A 19,930-nucleotide genomic window follows, 5' to 3' on the forward strand; every position below is an offset into this window, starting at 1 on the left:
CTTAATTTGTCTGTCTTTGGATGTTGGCAAATGGCACTCACATAATTGGATTTCATTTACACAAATGCACGAGTTAGACTGTGTTGTGGGGTCGAACCCTGGGTTCAAAATAAGACCACTGGAGGCTGATGATTGATTAAAAAAAAAAAAGCAGCCGAGACAAGTTTGGCTCAGCGGTAGAGAGTCGGTCTGCGGACTGAAGGGTCTCAGGTTCGATTCCGGTCAAGGGCATGTATGTTGGTTGGGGGCACATCCCCGGTAGGGGGTGTGCAAGAGGCAGTTGGTCAATGTTTCTCTCTCATGGATATTTCTAGCTCTCTATCCCTCTCCCTTCCTCTCTGTAAAAAAAATCAATAAAAAAAAAAAAAAAAAAGCAGGCAAGGATTTATTGAAATACTTGCCAGGACGGCCGCAAGAGCACCACACACAGGTGGCCACACTCACTACCGCACCGTTGCAGGTGTAGGTAGTCCTTTTAAAGGTCTAAACCACAAGAATTTTCCTTTGTTCTGAATTCTAAATTCTAAATTCTAAATTCTGAAGGCTGGAAATTTGTTTGGTAAATATTAAAAAATTAGCAAATCAAACAAGATATTAATATGTCCTGATCCTAAAATTTTCATCTGTTTATGAACTTGATTCTCTTTTCAATTCTATTACATCAGGAGATAAAATTCCTTCCCAGGGTGGTATGGCTCAATTGGTTAGAGCATCATACACCAAAGGTGCATTCTATTACTAGTCAGAGTACATACACAGGTTATGAGTTCCACCCCTGGTCAGGATGCATATGGGAGGAAGCAACCAACTGATGTTTCCCTCTCACATCTCTCTCTCTCTCTCTCTCTCTCTCTCTCTCTCTCTCTCTCTCTCAAAGATCAATAATAAAAAAGATAAAATTCCTCTAAAAATATATTTGAATGCTTTATTTTTTCTTTATCTTTGAGAACTGTCTTTAATTTTTTTGCAGTTTTTTTCTTTTTTTCTTTATTAAGATATAATATATGTGTCCTTATTGACCCATTGCCCCCTCCCCCCCCCCACTCATTCCCCCAGCCCCCTGTTGTCTGTGTCATTAGTTAGGCTTATATGCATGCATATAAGTCCTTTTGTTGAACTCTCCCCTTTATCCCCACTCTTCCCTACCTTCCCTCTGAGGTTTGACAGTCTGATTGATGCTTCCTGTATTTGGATCTGTCTTTGTTCATCAGTTGATGTTGTTCATTATATTCCATAAATGAGTGAGATTGTGATATTTATCTTTCTCTGTCTGGCTTATATTGCTTAGCATAATGCTCTCCAGTTCCATCCATGCTGTTGCAAATGGTAAGAATTCATTCTTTTTTACCGCAGTGTTATATTCCATTGTGTAGATATACCACAGTTTTTTAATCTACTCATCTACTGATGGGAACTTAGGCTGTTTCCAAATCTTAGCTATGGTAAATAGTGCTGCTATGAACATATGGGTGAATATATCCTTTCTGATCAGTGTTTCTAGTTTCTTGGGATGTATTCCTAAAAGTGGAATCCCTGGGTCAAATGGGAGTTCCATTTTCCATACTGTTCTCCACAGTGACTGTATCAGTCTGATTTTTTTTTTTTTTTGCAGTTTTTTTAAACTTTCTAAATGACTATTTGAAATGGCAAGTTAAACCTTAGTTTTAGGATTAGCATAGGTATGGTCGTAGAATGCATTAGTTTGTGATAATGATTAAAAATTGATTTGTTAATACAATATAGTTTCCCACATTAAAAGTGTTTTTGATAATATCAAAAGTGCATTTCAAGTTGTTTTGACCTTTTAATTTTCTACAAAAAACATATTTACCAATCATTGCATATTTATTAAAATAAAAATAACTTTGGCCATGGCCATTTCAAGAACCCTAAATAATTCCATGATCCCAAGTGGCTCTTTCCTGAAGCTGTGAAAAGGATCCTGGGAAAGAAGCAAAGGAGGGGACAGATCTCAGGCAGTCCTGAGGCTTCAGCAATTTTGGTCTTCTGCCATATAAGAGTTCTTAGTAAGCGAAGGCCTACAGGAGGAGGAACTGACTATCTCCTGGGAAAGGCCCGTGTAATCTGGAACAGCACAAATTTCTTAAAATGGGAGTTGGAATCCAAGTATCTCCTGGTTCTTGATGAAACAATTCAGTCATTTTCAAGGACATGAACCTGGGGAAATGACTGGCTCTTGGAAACAGTGTTATTTGTTACGCCCAGACTTGATCCCCAAGGACCACCAGGGAGCCGAGTCCGATGCAATAAACAAAAGAGCCTTTTCCATGCTAGCATGGGCTCTGTCCCACTCACGCTGGCAGCATGGCGGAATAGAGCAAACTTCGCCAAGCCCTGGGTTTTTACTCAGGTCAGTGGTGATGTCACTGCTTCGGCTGACCCTGATAGGTTGGGTGAGGGCTAGGATTCAGTTACAAAATGGAGGATAACTCCACCCTGCCCCACAGTGGAGTCAGGAGTTTGTCCTTGCCCCGCCCTGCCCTCTCATTATTCTGGTATGTTGGAATAACCCAGATGATCAATACCAGGAAATCAGTCTCAGTCAACTATATTCCTTGTCAAGTGCTAGAGGACTCACTAGAGAATAACTTTATCTTAATAATGATAGGAATGATAATATGAGCATTTATTGACTGCTTAAGTAAGCCAGGTGCTTGATAGTCATTATGATTAAGAAACATTTTATTTGGCATTTATTTTACATTACTTCCTCTGCCCTATCAGCTGTGGTTGTACTCAGGAATCTGAGCCTGAATATGTAAGGGTCTTAATTAAGTGTAAGAAAATTCAACTGTAAATAACTAAGTCACAAAATATTTTATTTTCAAATATATTTTCATTGATTTCAGAGAGGAAGGGAAAAGAAGAGAGAGAAAAATCAATGATGAGAGAGAATCATTGATTAGTTACCTCCTGCATGCCCCCTACTAGGGCTCCAGCCCAAAACCCAGGGGTGTGCCCTTACTTGAAAAAAAACTAGGACCTTTTGGTTCATAGGTCGAGGTTCAACCATTGAGCAACACTGGCCTGGCAAGATTTTATTTTCTATTATTTCCTTTGCCTTGTCTTCTTTGATTATTTTTTAAATGGTTCATAAATAATAATATACCAATATTAATTTCATGATATTGATAATTATACTGTGATTATGAATGATGTTAAAATAATTGGGGTAAAAAATGATGGAACTTTTTACATGACTTTTGCAAGTTTTCTGTAAGTCTAAAGTTAATTAAAAACAAAGTTGAAAAAAATCATTGTAATTTCTTTACTACAATTTGCATCTTTTATTATATCAAAAAGCACTACATGTTCAATATAGCATCATTTTACATGCATACAAGCAGAAAGAATAAAATGAAAATTACCTAATCCAGTCGAGTAGAGGTATCTACTATAAATTTCTAGGTCTAAATTTATTGAAATATATGTGTATATGGATATATAGTATGAATTACTTTCAATCAGTGATTTCATTTGCAAAGGTAGAACTTTATATTTATTGAACTTAATTTGTCTTAAACCTTTATTTTGCCTAAGGAGAGGAAATTTAATAGAACCATTTCTAGGTACTTCAGTCCTTTTAAGATTTCAAGTCAAATTAAGGTTTCAAATTCAGTCTTCTTTAGGGGCTTCTTTTCAACTTTGTGGCACCAACCTCCTTGCTTCTGTTCACTAGAACCATGAACTATTGAAAACTCCAGCCTTCACAGTGCTGGAGATTCCCTGGGGACATTTTTAGGATTTTGAAAGGCTACTCTTGGGTCCCTCAACAGGGCCACCTCATTAGCCTTTACTTTTTCACTGCCCTGACACATTTCTGGTCTCTGGGGCTCTCTTTCTAAGATCTGCAGAATTTTGAGGCTACTCTCTGAAAGATGAGGCACAGCTTCCTTTTCTTATGGGATCTCCAGAAACCTTGTTAGGCTGTCTATCATACCTCCTTTGTGACTCTTGCCTCAAAGTATTGGTTTTCTAGGCCCTTTCCATAAGACCCACTTACAGATGTACTCTGTGAAAATTCTTCTTCGAACTTTGTCTCGATATCCTTTGGAGTGAGGAAAGCAAGCGAACAAACAAGCTCTTATAGTACCATATATTCTCCCAGAATCTATTAGTTATGACAAAAACATAGAGGTTTTTGTATTGAAGGCAGACTTTTGGAAATACAGATTTTTTTTTTTTTAAATACAGATTCTTATAGTTTTTTGCTTTTCTGATTGATTGATTGATTGATTTTTGCCAAGGTCTTCAGAATTCTATTTTATAACAAATTGTAAAAGAACTCTTTTTGAGACAACTAAAAATTTGATTATGAACTAGTTATTAGAAGATACCAAGGATTGATTCATTAATCTTGTTGGGTTTGAAAATGGCCTTGTGGGTACATATGAAAATATTCATAATTTTTAGAGAAGTTAGTGAAGACCGTTTAAGGCAGAGTGGGTTGGGAAGTGACAGGAATGGAAGGTAGGGAATAGATTATATAGAGCCACACATACCATTCTTTGATTTCATGCTCAGAGCATCAAATAGGAAGTGACATGATTAACTTGCAAAAAGTGGGGGAGTATGAGAAAAAGTGTTTGAGACTAGAAGGTGGGTGGCTCAAGGAATTTTTTATTCCTTTCCCAGCATCAACACTCACATTGAAATCCTTCAGTAAACTCTGTTGGTTCTCTTAATTTCATCACCTCTCAATTCCAAACCACTTATCATCTCTTATCTGGACACAATTGTTTCCTAATTATCAACTAACCAGTCTTTCTGCCTCTGTTATTATTCCTATAATACGTTCTTCAGAGCCGCCAGAGTGACTTTTTAAAGCTAATTCAGATTGTCATTGCTCTACTTAAAACATTCAATGGCTTTCTAGTCCATTTAAAATGAAATACAAACTCTGCCATAGACCATTAATTTCTATGTAATCTGACCATTATCTTCCTCACCATCCTCCTTACACAATAGTCCAACACAGGTCACTCTATAGTTTCCATTCTTTTTTTCAGTTACAAATGTTCATTTTACTGAATACATTATCTAGTGTGATAGTTCTATTGTAACATTTTAACCAAACTAGTACAAACTGAACTTCCTTTATAAAAAAAGAATGATTAAGTGAAAAAGTGTTCAAGTTCAGCAGCTAGATCTGAGATATTAAATAGTGACTAGATGGACAAAAATGTTGACATTAAATAGTACATTTTTATGTCATTCAATCTGGGTTCTTTAATGATTGGACAGTCATTACACATAGGTCTCAAGTTTTATAGTTTCACATTTGGAATTTTACCTTTAGTCTAACGAACATGGCTTCTTCATTAACTTTACACACAGAACATTTCCAATCAGGGCATTTTCTGGCATATTTTTCAATAACTTATTTAGAGTCTAGCATATCAAAAATTGAACTATATGCCATTTGCCTCCAGAAGAAAGTAATGAAAATAATTTGAAATGCCACTGTCTTCATCTTCCTACTGTTTAGTAAAAGGAAGTAATAAATTGCTGCAAATTTGATTTCTCATTCCATTCTGGTTCATGTTTACAGATCATGGTAGTTTAAGATAATGAATAATGCCTCATGAAAAAACTGTTTCATAGACCACCTCTTATGCTCTGCTGAGGGAAGTGTAAAATGTGTCATTGATGGAAGGGCAAGTGTCAACACTGATCCACATTCACAAATACATTTCCTCTGATCCTGAAATTCTGACAATTACCTGGAGCCTTCGAGCAGGTCAGCACCACCACCAGCTGCCAACCCTGTGCTGCTGCTGCACCAGATAAAAGGCCTACTGAATCAGTGCCCACCAAGCGCACTGAGACCAGCCCTGCCCACCCACCCAAAGCCAACAGTTCTCTGGTTCTAGTCAGACTCTCAGAAGCAGGCAACCAGGAGAAAACACTCTTCCTCAGGGCTCTCCAGGACAGCTCCGACCCTCAAGGGCAACTGATCGCTAGCCCAACACTTTCAGCAATCGCCACATTTTATGGTTTTCCTGTTCTGGAAATGAAAATGTTCCTTTAAAAACAGAGATGGAGAGGTTACTCCGTAAATCTGAACTCCAGCGAAGCTCTTCTGAACTCAGCGTGTCTCAAAGTTTAGCCCCGCCGGGTTTAAAATGAGTATTTTGAAGGCAACTACACAGGGTTATCGCAGGAAGTGAAATTATTTCGCTTACCCCCACCGCTCATAAATCATGGAGTTCATTCAGTGGAAAACCCTATTATATACTATAGGCCTGATGCCCGAAATTTCTGCAAGAGTAGGCCTTCCTTCCCTGGCCCACCTGCAGGCACTTGGGACCGGCTCCCGCAGGGCCCCTGCTCCCCGCCGAGGACCTCCGGTCTAATTAGCATATTACGCTTTTATTATTGCGTAGATTAACATCAGCATCAGCTGAGGAAGTTACAAGCAGGCTGCAGCGAGGCCTGGGGAGTGGGCTGAGGCTTAGGACTTGGGGAACACAGCGAAAAGGAGCATCGTTTCCCTCTGTTTCAGGCGGGGAGTCCAACAAACCCGGCGCCGCACCGGGCAGGTGGGATCGCCGGACTTTCCCGCGCAGCCGCCTCGCGCGGGGAAGAACCCGGATGAATCTCCCCTGCAGCCCGGACCCCGCCTCGCGGCCTTTGAATGGAGGAGCTGGGCGCAGCTGCCCTCCCTTCAGTACTCTGATTGGCTCACCCTCCTAGGCCCCTCCGAGTGATTGAGTGTCCGCGGTGCCAGTTACAAGCCAAAGCGGCTTCCCAGGTTGTTGTTGGAAGGCGGGGGTTCCGCGTCCCATTAGGCTCCGCGCCTCTGAGCTTGGCCGCTCGCCCTTCCTCCAGCGCCAGGAAAGCGTTGCCGACTTCTGGGCTGCAGCCCTGCAAGGAGGTGTATCCAGGCGGCTCGAGAACGACCCCGGGCAGCCTAGCGTCACCTTCGTCACCCACCCTGCGCCATGTCCCGGATGTTCAAGAGGTGAAGGGATGGAGAGGGTTGGACGAAGGAGGGTAACGGCCTGGTGGTGCCCCCAAATGAGCCTGATCTTCCCCGCGTTCCTTTCGCGGTTCCCGTGCGATTTGGACGCATGTATTCGTTTTGCTGGTGGCTCATATATCTTCGGTAGAATTAAACGCATAATTTTGGTTGGTGAGGAGAGGCTCCTCAGGCGAGTCTGGCTCCAGGGCCTTGGAGAAATATCTGTCAAGGGCTATGGGGAATGGGAGGGTTCTGGGGCTCAAAGCTCCAATCCTTAGCGGGGATCTCTACTGTGTTTTATTCAGCAAAAACACCCATTAGAAACGCACTGTGCTTTAGGCATTGTGCTAGGAATAAAGAGCCTAGTAGGACAGCTCTTGATCCTAAGTAGCTCACAGTTTATGTGCATACCCTGACGAGCAAATATATATTTGCAGAGGTGCCAAAAGAGGTTTGCATGACCTGCAAGGAAAACGCAGGGAAGTACCTTCCATCTGGTTTCAGGAGAGTGGAAACATCCTGGAAGGCCCCCAGCTGACTTCCCCCTTGCTTTTCAGTATCCAAATTGGTTTACATGCGCCGCTCCTGAAATAGATATTGATAATGGGATTAAAGTTACCCTAAAACCAACTGGAATGGGAGGCTTTTAGGTCATTCAGCCTTTGATGGTGGCATGGTTTGAATACCTGAATAAGAAAAGGAAGGAATTAAAGTAATGGATGTCAAACCTCAGAGGGAAGGTAGGGGTAGGTGGGGGTAAAGGTGAAGAGATCAACCAAAGGACTTGTGTGCATGCATAAGCCTAACCAGTAGTCACAGACAACAGGTGGGTGGGGGCATGCGTGGGAATGGGGGGGATGAGGACAAATATGTGATACTTTAATCAATAAAGAAATTTAAAAAAATAAAGTAATGGATGCTGAATGTGTTATCTGTAATTATGTAAACTGCTTCACATATAATAATAGTTCTATATTTGCAAGTCTCCTAGCTCAATCTCCATTGAAATTTTGGCATATAAAGAAAGTTACAGACATCACATATAATTTAAATAGATAATCACTAGGAAAAAGATTTGTGAACCCTTATTGGGTTTTTCATTTTGAATATCTGGTTAGAAGAGGCATTACTAAATAGGCAGGTTTCCTCCCCAACTGACTCAAATCCTGCATTAACTAGAGTAACACTTATTTTTAAAAAACATATTTTATTTATTTATTTATTTATTTATTTATTTATTTTTTACAGAGAGGAAGGGAGAGGGAGGGAAAGTTAGAAACATCGAGGAGAGAGAAACATGAATCAGCTGCCTCCTGTAATATCCCCTACTGTGTCAGAGTACATGCCGTAGACCTGAATCAAACCTGGGACCCTTGAGTCCGCAGGCCAGAAGCTACATCCATTGAGCCAAACTGGTTAGGGCTAGAGTAACATTTTCTTAATTTTATACAGAAATTCCCACATAAGAATTAATTTGTTGAAATAAAGTGTGAGAAAACAATTGGCCTATGAATATGGTATGGTCTTTGAGAAATACTTGATTTAAATTTTTTTCCTCTGCCTTTTTTTTTTTTTTAAATAGAGATCCTGTTCGGAAGTACTTGCAGACTGTCCAGAATGGCGGAGTCCATGGAAATTTTCCACGCCTCTCATATCCAACTTCCTTTCCCCGTTTTGAGTTCCAAGATATTATTCCTCCAGATGACTTCCTAACTAGTGATGAAGAGTTAGATTCAGTTTTATTTGGAACTTTGAGAAGCCATGTAGTTGGACTACGTTATTACACTGGAGTAGTGAGTATAACCTTAGATGTTAAGTTAAAATGTGATGTATTTATGGTATTAACCTAGAAAATAAAAATTAGATGGTGATATGTGCATTAATTTTTTTTTTTTTTTTACTATATATTTTTATTGATTTCAGAGAGGAAGGGAGAGGGAGAGAGAGACTGCCCCCTACTGGGGATCTAGCCCACAACCCCAGCATGTGCCTTTGACCGGAATCGAACTAAGGACCCTTCAGTCTACAGACCCATGCTCTATCCACTGAGCCAAACCAGTTAGGGCTAATTTTGTGCTTACTTTAAGTAATTGAAATATATATGGTCAAGAGTTAAATATTTAATGACTAATATTTCTTTACATTTATATCATAGTTGTAATATACAAAGCATGATTTTGTGTATGGTCTCATTTAATGGCTACATTGACTCTGAGATATATAGGGCATCTATTCTCTCCTTTCTATAACTGAAGAACTGAAGCTCAGGAGGGTTATATGATTTGCCCAAAAGGCACAAAAACTGTAATGTACATTTATAAAATGACTTCCAAGTCAGTCCATTGCTTTCTCTTCTTCTGCCCCTCAGCACATTCCTACTCTTTAATTTAAAAAAGAATATATGGTTTTATTAATTTTAGAGAATGTAAAGGAGAGGGAAAGAGGAATAGAAACATCAGTGATGAGAGAGAATCATTGATTGGCTGCCTCCTGCATGTCCCTTCTGGGGATTGAGTCTGCAACTTGTGCATGTGCCTTGACTGATTAGGAATCCATCTCTGACCTCATGGGCTATATTTTAATATTTTTATTTTAGGAAGATAACTCTTACTACATAGGGGAATTGTCTTTCTTAGGTATTTTTTTCTTGTCTCTTTGTCTACCAATTTTTCTTCTCGTGTTTGTCTTTATTTCTATTCTCATCAGTGTGTGTGTGTGTGTGTGTGTGTGTGTGTGTGTGTGTGAGAGAGAGAGAGAGAGAGAGAGAGAGAGAGAGAGAGAGAAAGAGAGAAAGAAAAAGAGAGAGAGAGAGATACATAGATAGGCATGTATAGCTAGAGATAGAGAATATATTATTTCTCTGGTAAGTAGTTGTCTTTGTTATGGTTGTCTATACTGTCTCTGTATTACCTGGATAATATAATTCTAGTTTTATTTTTTAATTGATTATGAAACATTTCAAACATGCATAAAAGTAAAATAATACAATAAACTGCATATACCTATGATTCAGATTCAGCAGTTAACAAGCTTTTTGCACATTTGTTTCATTTTTTTTCTTTTCATCTGTCCTTTTATACTAAAAATCTTATCACTTTATACCCATAACAAAATTAGTAATTTCTCATTCTATTCCATAATCAGTTTTCTTGATTCAAGAAAAATCAGAATCAAAATAAAATTTATATATGGCATATGGTTGTTACATCTCGTAAGTCATCCCTATCCCTAAACCCCCTTTTATTTCATGTCATTGATTTGTTGAAGAAACTATATCTGTTCTATGGAAAGTTCTAAATTTGTCAGTTTTCTGTTCTCCCAATATTTTTCTTTTTAATAAATCCTTATTGTTTAGATTATTACAGTTATTCCTCTTTTTTCCCCTCAGAGCTCCCCTCTACCCAGTTCCCACCCTACCTTCTGCCCTTACCTCCCTCCCCTACTGTCCATAGATATAGGATTTTTGTCCAATCTCTTCCAGCACCCCCTTCATCACCTTTCCCCCGAGAATTGTCAGTCCACTCCCTTTTTATGTCCCTGATTCTATTATATTCATCACTTTATTTTGTTCATCAGATTTTTTATTCACTTGATTTTTAGATTCATTTGTTGATAGATATGTATTTGTTGTCACTTTGTTGTTCATAATTTTTATCTTTACCTTTTTCTTCTTTCTCTTCTTTAAGAATACCCTTCAGCATTTCATATAATAATTGGTTTGATAGTGATGAACTCCTTTAGCTTTTTCTTACCTGTGAAGCTCTTTATCTGACCTTCAATTCTAAATGATAGCTTTCCTGGGTAGAGCAATATTGATTGTAGGTTTTTGCTATTCATCACTTTGAATATTTCTTGCCACTCCCATCTGGCCTGCATAGTTTCTGTTGAGAAGTCAGCTGACAGTTGTATGGGTGCTCCCTTGTAGGTAACTGTTTTTCTCTTGCTGCTTTTAAGATTTTCTCTTTGTCTTTTGCTCTTGGCATTTTAATTATGATGTGTCTTGGTGTGGTCCTCTTTGGATTCCTCTTGCTTGGGGTTCTCTGTACTTCCTGGACTTATAAATCTATTTCTTTCAACAGGTGGAGGAAGTTTTCTGTCATTATTTCTTCAAATAGATTTTCAATATTTTGTTCTCTCTCTTCTTCAGGTACCCCCATAATTCTGATGTTGGTATGCTTGAAGTTGTCCCAGAGGCTCCTTACACTATCTTCATATTTTTGGATTCTTTTTTCTTTTTGCATTTCTGGTTGTGTGTTTTTTGCTTCTTTGTATTTCAAATCTTTGACTTAATTCTTGGAATCCTCTAGTCTGCTGTTGGATCTCTGAGAATTATTCTTTATTTCAGTCAGTGTATGCTTAATTTCTAGTTGGTCCTTTTTCATATCCTTGAGAGTCTCACTAAATTTCTCGGAGGTTTCTAGAAGATTATTTTATTTTTTTATTTGTATTTTTAAAAAAATAAACCTTTATTGTTCATATTATTACAAAAGTTCCTCATTTTTTTTCCCCCTCTACCAGGTTCCCACCCCACTCTCTGCCCTTTCCCCATCCCCCATTGTCCTCATCCTTAGGTGCACAATTTATGTTCAGTCTCTTCCCTCACCCCCCACTCTTCTTTTCCCTGAGAATCATCAGTCCACTCCCCTTCCATACCTCTGATTCTATTATATTCAACAGTTACTATTGTTCATCAGGTTTTTTGATTGCCTTTTTTTTTTTTTTTTTTTTTTTTATTGGCTTCCAAAGGGGAGTTTAAGGTCAAAAGGAGCTTCTGGTGTGCTCAGATCCCATTCATCAAAATCTGGGTAAGCTCCCTATTTTTTGGTACAAGATTTAGCTTATGGAGACCTGGCTGAGTCAAGGTCCTATTTGTTCCTCATTCCAAGCACATGGATTAAGAAATCAGCACTGATAAGAGGATTCTGCCAGTGCCCTCGGGCTCAGCCGAAAAGAATTAAAAGAATGTCTACGTGCCTTCTCAGGAGGCTCTCTACATCTCACCTTTTTTTTTTTTTACTAATTAAAATAAAATTTAAACATCAACAATAGGGCTCTAAAATTAAAAACAATTGCAAACAATGCCAATGCAAAAATAGAAGATTCTTGAGTAACCTTATAACTGTGGTTTTGAACTCTGTATTCAGTAGTTTGCTTTCCTCCATTTCTTTCATTTCTGGCCTCTTTCTTTCTTTTTTTTTTTTTTTAATATATTTTATTGATTTTCCACAGAGAGAGGAAGGGAAAGAGATGGAGAGTTAGAAACATCGATGATGAGAGAAACATCTATCAGTTGCCTCTGGCACACCTCCCACTGGGGATGTGCCTGCAACCAAGGCACACGCCCTTGACCAGAATCAAAATCGGGACCCCTCAGTCCACAGGCCAATGCTCTATCCACTGAGCCAAATCGGTTTCAGCATGGCCTGTTTCTTTGTCTCCAAAATTTGGCTGCTTCCCTGTGTTGATAGAGTGGTTTTGTCTTTTAGGGCCCAGTGGCTCAGCCTCCCTAATAACCTGAGGTGGACACTCTTGGTGCACCCCTGTGTGAGCTGTGTGCACAGTCTTGTAATTAAGCCTTGATTGTTGTTGGTATCACTGGGAGGAATTGACCTCCAGGCCAATTGGCTGTGAGATCAGTTGTGTCTAAGATGGGAGAACATCTGTGCAGGAGACACCCTTATGGGAAAAGACTTGCTTCAGTGGGGCTTTGGTGCTCACTGAGTCTGCCCCCTTAGTATCTCTTATGGATCTGAAGAGTTGTAATCTGGATAGGCTCACTCTGACCACTGGGTACACTGGCTGTTGGATCTCCAAGGAGATGCAATGTCAGCCACTGTGTGAGGCCACCCAGCAGGAGCTACAGAGACATCTGCAGATTCCTTCTTTTTGTTTGTGCTTTGGAGGTGCCCAGATGAGGCCCAGCTGTGAAGCAATGCAAGTTGCTGTGGAGCCTTGGGCCTTCTTGGAGGCTCTGGGGCTCTCAGACTCAGCTGTAGTATGTTAGGTTTTAGGTTGCAAAGGATCAGGCCATTCATATGTAAAAGTCTCTGTGCACAGCTTGGGTAAAGTTGTAAATTGGGTGGGGTGGTGTCTCAGGGAATCACCAGGGTGGAGCAAACAGCAATGGCTGCCAGCCAACCCTGCCCTAAAGAGGCTCCTGGATCTTTGTCCCCAAGCACCATGCAAGAACAATTATCACTGCAAGCACCTTTGAGAGAAAGCCCCCTCGTGTTCTGGCCCAATGCCAGTCAGTCCAGTTTTTCTCGTTATGAGTCTGGGTCCTGAGAGTCTCCCCTGGAAGTGGAGTTCAGAGTAGTCTGGAGCTTGTGTCTCCCTCCCAATTGAAAAAGACAATAGCATACAGTGGTGCCTCACACAACGAACATAATTCGTTCCAGGAGCAAGTTTGTTATGCGAAAAGTTCGTTATGTGAAACACGTTTTCCCATAACAGTACATGTTAAAAAAAATAATTCGTTCTGTAGCATAAAATATGCTAAGATGACATAAAAAAAGATAAATTTTTTGTTATTATTTTTATTTAGATACATCATGATATAAAAAAAATATTGAGTTTAACTTAAAAGGACGACTGCTGTGATACGTGCGTGATTTAATTCGTAATGAAGAACGATTGCCGCGATACGTGCTTAAGTTAAGCGCAGTGACTAACGACTGCCTGCAGTGCCTGCGCGGAAGGATGCAATACATCGGCAGCGATCTTGGAAGCTCGGGCGAAGCAGTCGTGGAAGCTCGGGCGACTTCGTTGTGTGAAACGAAGTTCGTTGTATGAATCATGAAATGAAGTTCGTTGTGTGCAGCGTTCGCTGTGCGAGGCGTTCTTTATGCGAGGCACCACTGTACTCAGCTGTTAGTCCCTTTTGTGATCGCCTCTGTACCTCCTCACTTCACTTCCGCACCTCTTCCAAGTCTCAGTGTGCTTTTCTCTTTTCTTCTAGTTGTATAATTTCCACTCAGCCAGCCTTCCTGTTCTGGATAATATCTGTTTTTTCTTTAATTGTAGTTTTGAAGTGGTTGTCTGAGGCAAGTGCAAGTTTAGGTTTTTACTTATGCCGCCATCTTAGTTTCTTTCCATATTTTTCTTATGTTGAAGTTTCTCAAATCATTGTTTGAAGCATGCTCTGCAGGAGAATTCGTAGGAAAGACTTCATGACCTGGGTGTGTCTGTCTTTCATTCTCCCATATTTTCTTTATATTAGAACTTATAAAATCATTCTGTGATTGGAAATGTGTTGAAATATGTTCCCTTGAAAATTCCTTAGGAAAGAACAAAGTTTTTCTATACTCATAATTGTGCTGTTTATACTTTTGATGTTTTGCTGAATATAAAAAAATCCTTGACCCATATTTGCTCTCCATGATAACTTTGACATTGCATACAATTTTGCTGGTAAGAATTCTGCCAATAGGATCTTTTTTTCTATATAAGTGAACTGGATTTATTTTTTTTGCACAGATAACTAAAAGGTATTCTTCCTTATCTTGAAAGTCCAATAGTTTTATTAAGCTATATCTTAGTGCTGAGTGTTCCTTTTCTTCTATTTCAGAAAATTTTTTTTAGTTATAGTTTTAAATGTTTACTTTTTCCAAAGCTTGTTTTTATTTAAGGGACTCTATTCTACTCTCTCTATGTTAGATTCTGTATATATATTTGCCATAGATATGCCTATTGATTCTTCTGGAATCCTGTTTATCATATTTTTTCACTTTTCTGTTTTTCATTTTTTATTTTTTATATTTCATTTTTCATTTTTTATTTCCTTAGCTATGTTTTTTACAATGACTGTACACTTTTATGTTCTTCTTTTTCTTTCATAACTTTTTTCCTGAAATCTATCAGCTTGTTATTTCATATCCAGTTAGATGATTCTCTAGCTCTCAAATCCATCCCTGAGCTTTCCTATTTCTGATTTGTGCTATTCCCCCCCCCCCCCAATACTCATATCACTTTATAAATTACTTTTAAGCCATTGTAAAATATTAGATTATGGTTGTTATTGATCTTAGAACAATCATTGTTTGTTGATCTTAGAATAATTTCTGTGATACTGGTAAGCTAACAAAATAATGGGCTGATTATTTTTTAAAATGTGTATTTATTTTATAAATAATCTATGTTCATTAAGTGTGAAATGGCTAAAAGACTTCGGAAGGTGTGGGAACCCTTAACACGACACGCGTGATTATGGCCCACTCAGGGTCCAGTTTCTGGAGGAGGCCACACACTAAAATGGAGAGAGACTAGAAAAGAGTTAATTTGGGACAAATGGGGGGCCAGGAGGGAGTCAACCTCTAGTGGGAAGACTCTCTCTAGACTCTGGCCTTGCTATCCCTTTTATTGAGGCAGCTATGGGATACACCCATTACCCTTAAGTAGCTTTGGGAAACACCCATAGCCCTTAGGCAGGTAATAAGTGGATTATCATATCAGTAAGGATTTACATGAGGGGGAAGTTGCCTCAGTTACTATTGTCTCAATTAGATAGGGCGTGGTTGGCTCTGACCTTTCAGAGCTTCAAGGTTGACCAGCCTCTTTCTATTAGTGAGACAGTGATTGGTTTCCAGGAGGAAGGGTGGGGGAAAACGAGGGCATGAAGGGATAGAGCAAAAAAAGAACTCATGGAAATGGACAATAGTCGGGGAGAGGGAAGTGGGAGGAGATGGAAGAGGGTGTAAGGGGATAAATAGTGATGGAAAAATTAAAATTTTTTTTTAAAAAATAGCCAAAAGTAAAAGCAGTAAATATCCCTAAAGTCTAAGATCCAGAACCAAAATTTATTCCTTTTATTGTGCCTTCCACACTTTACTCTATGAACGTTTGTATGTAAATCACAACCAAATTACGTATAAATAAATATTATAGTAATCACTTTATGATTAAAAAAATGTTTATGTTTTCCTAATAATAAAAGCCCAGGGTTGTAACTTGTAACTGCCGATCATGACCAAAGGCTGACTAATCAGAAGTCAGTGCTGGGTTGTTGTGGCAACCTTCACACCTGCTGCCACATGCTATGGGTTGGACTGGTCAGCTCCTCCCAGCCCATAGGAGACTGGTGAGCTGCAGCTGATAGAAAGCAGTGAGCCCAGGCCAAGCTGCCCTGAGATTCCGAGGCGAAGAGCCCAGGCCACGCCACCCCACAATCACAGGGCGAACAGGCCAGGGTGAGCTGCCCCTCGACCACTGGACGAACAAGCCAGGCCCAGCTGCCCCACGATCATGAGGCAAAGAGCCCAGGCTCAGTTGCCCTGAGATAACGGTGAACAGGCCAGGCCAACCTGCCCCTCAATTCCAGGAGGAGAAGCCACTCCGCTGACCAACCTGCACTAGGGATCTGTTTGGGGGCCTGGAGTCCAGGGTCTCTAGCCTGAAGCCACGGGAAGTCTCCCTCTCCCCAGAGTTAGGAGCACCAGCCCAAGTCTATCCACCGGCCTGGTCCTGACTGAGGGTGAGTTCCTGCAGGCTGGGGTTTGATCCCCACGCATTAGCAGTAGGAGACCAGTGCCTTTGTTACTGCTGTGTGTCGGATTTTAATTGGACAAATGCCAGGTGGTCCCAGTGCCAGTTTAGCAAAATCTCTTAGGAGGAGAATTCTGTCTGGGTTTCCTCAAATTTCCTCAGCCCCTATTCACCCCTCTGTAAAGGTGCGGAACAAGTGAGACACCTTAAATAAAAATCAGAGGTCTCCAGCAACAGTGGGCCTCTCTAATCACAGTTATTTGGACTGGATGGCATTTGAGTATTTTATCTAGGCACCATGACAGAGAAACACAAGCTCAAGTCATGATCTCTGCCCTTAAAAAATTCACAATCTTATTAGAGCCAGTGGGTGATAAAAGCACAGTAATAACATCAGAATGTAAGGCAACAATTCGGAGAGGAACAGAGGCAATTGCTAGGATGATTTTCCAATAACTAGTACAAAGAGTATGTACTGTGAATTAAATTAAGAAAAATATGTGTGGAAGTAGCTGCTTCATGAGTATGGCATCCCTTCCTATTTTAAAGGAAGCTGAGTTCCATGTGAACTGTGTACTATGCTATGATATCTGAGGCACAGGATAAGGGAGGCCCTAAGTGTACTATGCTTTGATATTTGAATCATTCTTTATTGCTCAATGTGATTTATTTCTGTATGCCTCAGTTTTCTAGTAGTTAAATGACTAGAATAATTCATCTTGCTACAAAATATTACTAGAAGATCAAATGATCAAGTGACATTTATTGTTATTTTCTATAAACGAACACTATCTCTAGTATGCTAACGTGATAGGTATTATAGAAATATTCAGATAGGGAGACCTACAGGCTTGATTACAAGTGAGGCTTACTATCACAACCCAAATTTATTGCTTAAAAAAAAAAAAAAAAACAGGGAACCAACTAGAAACTGAACTAAATATAAGCCCTTAATGGGAAAATGTAAATTGGATAAGCTTTGCTATTACAAGAGCAAGAAGAAAAAATTCAGATGCAAGAATGGAAACCACATTGCATCTACTCTAAGTAGCTGTTAAAAAGAATGATATACTATGAAAATAGTACAGATTGTAAAGACATTTGTTCAAAGAGGATTTCCTAGAGTAGATGATATTTCGGTTAACTTTTTTAAATATGAAGAGGTTAGCTAGATAAGAAAAAGGTGTAGGGGTCCTGAATTGCAGAGGGTGCAGCTGGGGCTGAGTGAACCCTTGGCTGCGCCCTCTGTATAGGGGTCCCAAATTTTGTGCACCGGGCCTCTAGTATATTTTATAAATATTATTGTTGAAAGTATTACATAGGTCCCTTCTTTCCCCCCTTGACCCCCTTTTATCCCACCTCTTCCCCCTGCCCTAGGCCTTCACCACCCTATTGTCTGTGTCCATGGCTTATGAATGTGTGTGTGTGTGTGTGTGTGTGTACATGTACTAGAGGCCCAGTGCACGAAATTCATGCATGGGGGGGGGTGTGTCCCTCAGCCCAGCCTGCACCCTCCAATCTGTGATTCCTCTCACAATCCAGGACTGCTGGCTCTCCATCTTGTGTTACAGAAACCCCCCCCCTCCTCTGCTCTGTGCACCTGCCTGCCTTCCTAATTACTCCTAACCGCTTCTGCCTGCCAGCCTGATCACCCCTTAACCACTCCTCTGCCAGCCTGATTAATGCCTTACTGCTCCCCTGCCAGCCTGGTCACCCCTAACTGTCCTCCCCTGCAGGTTTGGCCTCCCCAAACTGCTCTCCCCTACAGGCCTAGGTCCACCCCATCTGCCATTCCCTGTAGATCCGGTTGCCCCCAACTTCCCTCCTCTGCCAGCCTGGTCACCCCTAACTGCCTTCCCCTGCAGGTTTGAATGACCCCACTGCCCTCCCTTGCAGGCCTGGTCCTTCCAACTGCCCTCCCTTGCTGACCTGATTGCCCACAACTGCCCTCCCTTGCTGGCTGGTCATTTTGTGGTGGCCATCTTGTGTCCACATGGGGGCAGCTATCTTGTGTATTGGAGTGATGGTCAATTTGCATATTACTCTTTTATTAGATAGGCTATATATTGAATATATATATAGTAGTGGCCCAGTACGTGAAATTCATGCACATTAAAAGGGATTAATTAAAGGCAATATTTTAATATTGCTATTTGCCCTTTCTATATAATAGAAGTGTCAAAGATGAAAGAAAATTAGTAAAAGTATATGAAAATCTCCCTCCTGTCAGAGTCTGGGATGCACCATTGGACCCAGAGTCAAGTCCCCCCCACCCACGTGTGCCTCTAAATTGTGTGAGACTCAGACCCGGCTGGCCTCCCTGATTGGGCTAGATCCAGACCCTGCTGCAGGTCACGCCTTGCCGGGTAGGGTGCACAGCTTCAGGTCCCCCGTCAAGCCCCACTGGGAGGGGGGCGCAGCCTGAGGTCCCCCATAAAGTCTTTCTGGGCCAGAGACCTAGCCTGAGGTCCCCCGTCAATCCCTGCTGGGTGGGGAGCACGGCCTGAGGTCCCCTGGCCTGGCGCCAGGGTGAAGGGTGTGGCCTGAGGTCTCCCAGCCTGGTGCCTGGGTTGGGATGCAGCCTGAGATCCCTTGTCAAGCCCCATGGGGGTGATGGGAGGCGCAGCCTCAGGTCCCTGCTGATTTCTCATTAAGGCTCAATACAGGAACTCAGCCTCCACTGTGGATACAGCCATCTTGTGTAATAGAAACCCCCCCCTCCTCTGCTCCGTGCACCCCTTATTTGTGGTGGAGTGATGGTCAATTTGCATATTTCATCTTTATTATATAGGATTTATATATGTATGTGTCATATATATATATATATATATATATATATATATATATATATATATATATATATAATAGACACAAGGTTTTTGATTGATCACTTCCCACCCTCCCACCCTCCTCCACATTAACCTCTGAAATTGCAGTCTGTTCAGTGCTTCTAAGTCTCTGGATCTCTTTTGTTCATCAGAGTCCCCATATGAGTGAGATCATATGATACTTGTGATCTGACTGGCTTATATTGCTTAGTATGATACTCTCCAGGTCCCTTCATGCTGTATCAAAGGGTAAGAGACCCTTATATTTTTTACTGCTGCATAGTATTCCCTGGTGTAAATGTACCACAGCTTTTTTTATCCACTCATCTACTGATGGGCATTTTGGCTGTTTAGCATCTTAGCTATTGTAAATTATGCTTCTATGAACATAGGGGTGCATATATCCTTTCTGATTGGTGTCTCAGGTTTTATAGGATATATTCCTAGAAGTGGGATCACTGGGTGAGATGGCAGTCCCATATTTAATTTTTTGATAAAACTCCATACTCTTTTCCATGATGGCTGCACCTGTTTGCATTCCCACCAGCAGTGTACTAGGGTTCCCTTTTCTCCACATCCTCACCAACACTTGTCATTTGTTTATATGTTGATGGTAGCCATTCTGACAGGTGTGAGA

At 40.6% G+C, this 19,930-nt stretch overlaps 1 protein-coding gene across 7 annotated transcripts in view; it reads left to right on the top strand.

The window, feature by feature from the left end:
* Positions 1-6,776: 6,776 nt before the first annotated feature.
* The window catches only part of HLTF (helicase like transcription factor), a 113,647-nt gene continuing 100,493 nt past the window's right edge, over positions 6,777-19,930 (top strand). For 4 of the 7 annotated variants that reach the window (XM_036444933.2, XM_036444935.2, XM_036444934.2 and 1 more), the window contains exons 1-2: positions 6,779-6,985; positions 8,568-8,778. In XM_036444933.2, coding sequence (XP_036300826.1) covers positions 6,966-6,985; positions 8,568-8,778 — 231 coding nt within the window. In that variant the 5' untranslated portion in view covers positions 6,779-6,965. Of the gene's footprint in view, positions 6,986-8,567; positions 8,779-19,930 lie in introns of all 7 variants that reach the window. The other 3 variants (XM_045584104.1, XM_045584103.1, XM_036444938.2) reach the window with 3 other exon arrangements.

This window comes from Pipistrellus kuhlii, unplaced genomic scaffold (assembly GCF_014108245.1).
Source record: "Pipistrellus kuhlii isolate mPipKuh1 unplaced genomic scaffold, mPipKuh1.p scaffold_m20_p_2, whole genome shotgun sequence".
NCBI lineage: Eukaryota > Metazoa > Chordata > Mammalia > Chiroptera > Vespertilionidae > Pipistrellus > Pipistrellus kuhlii.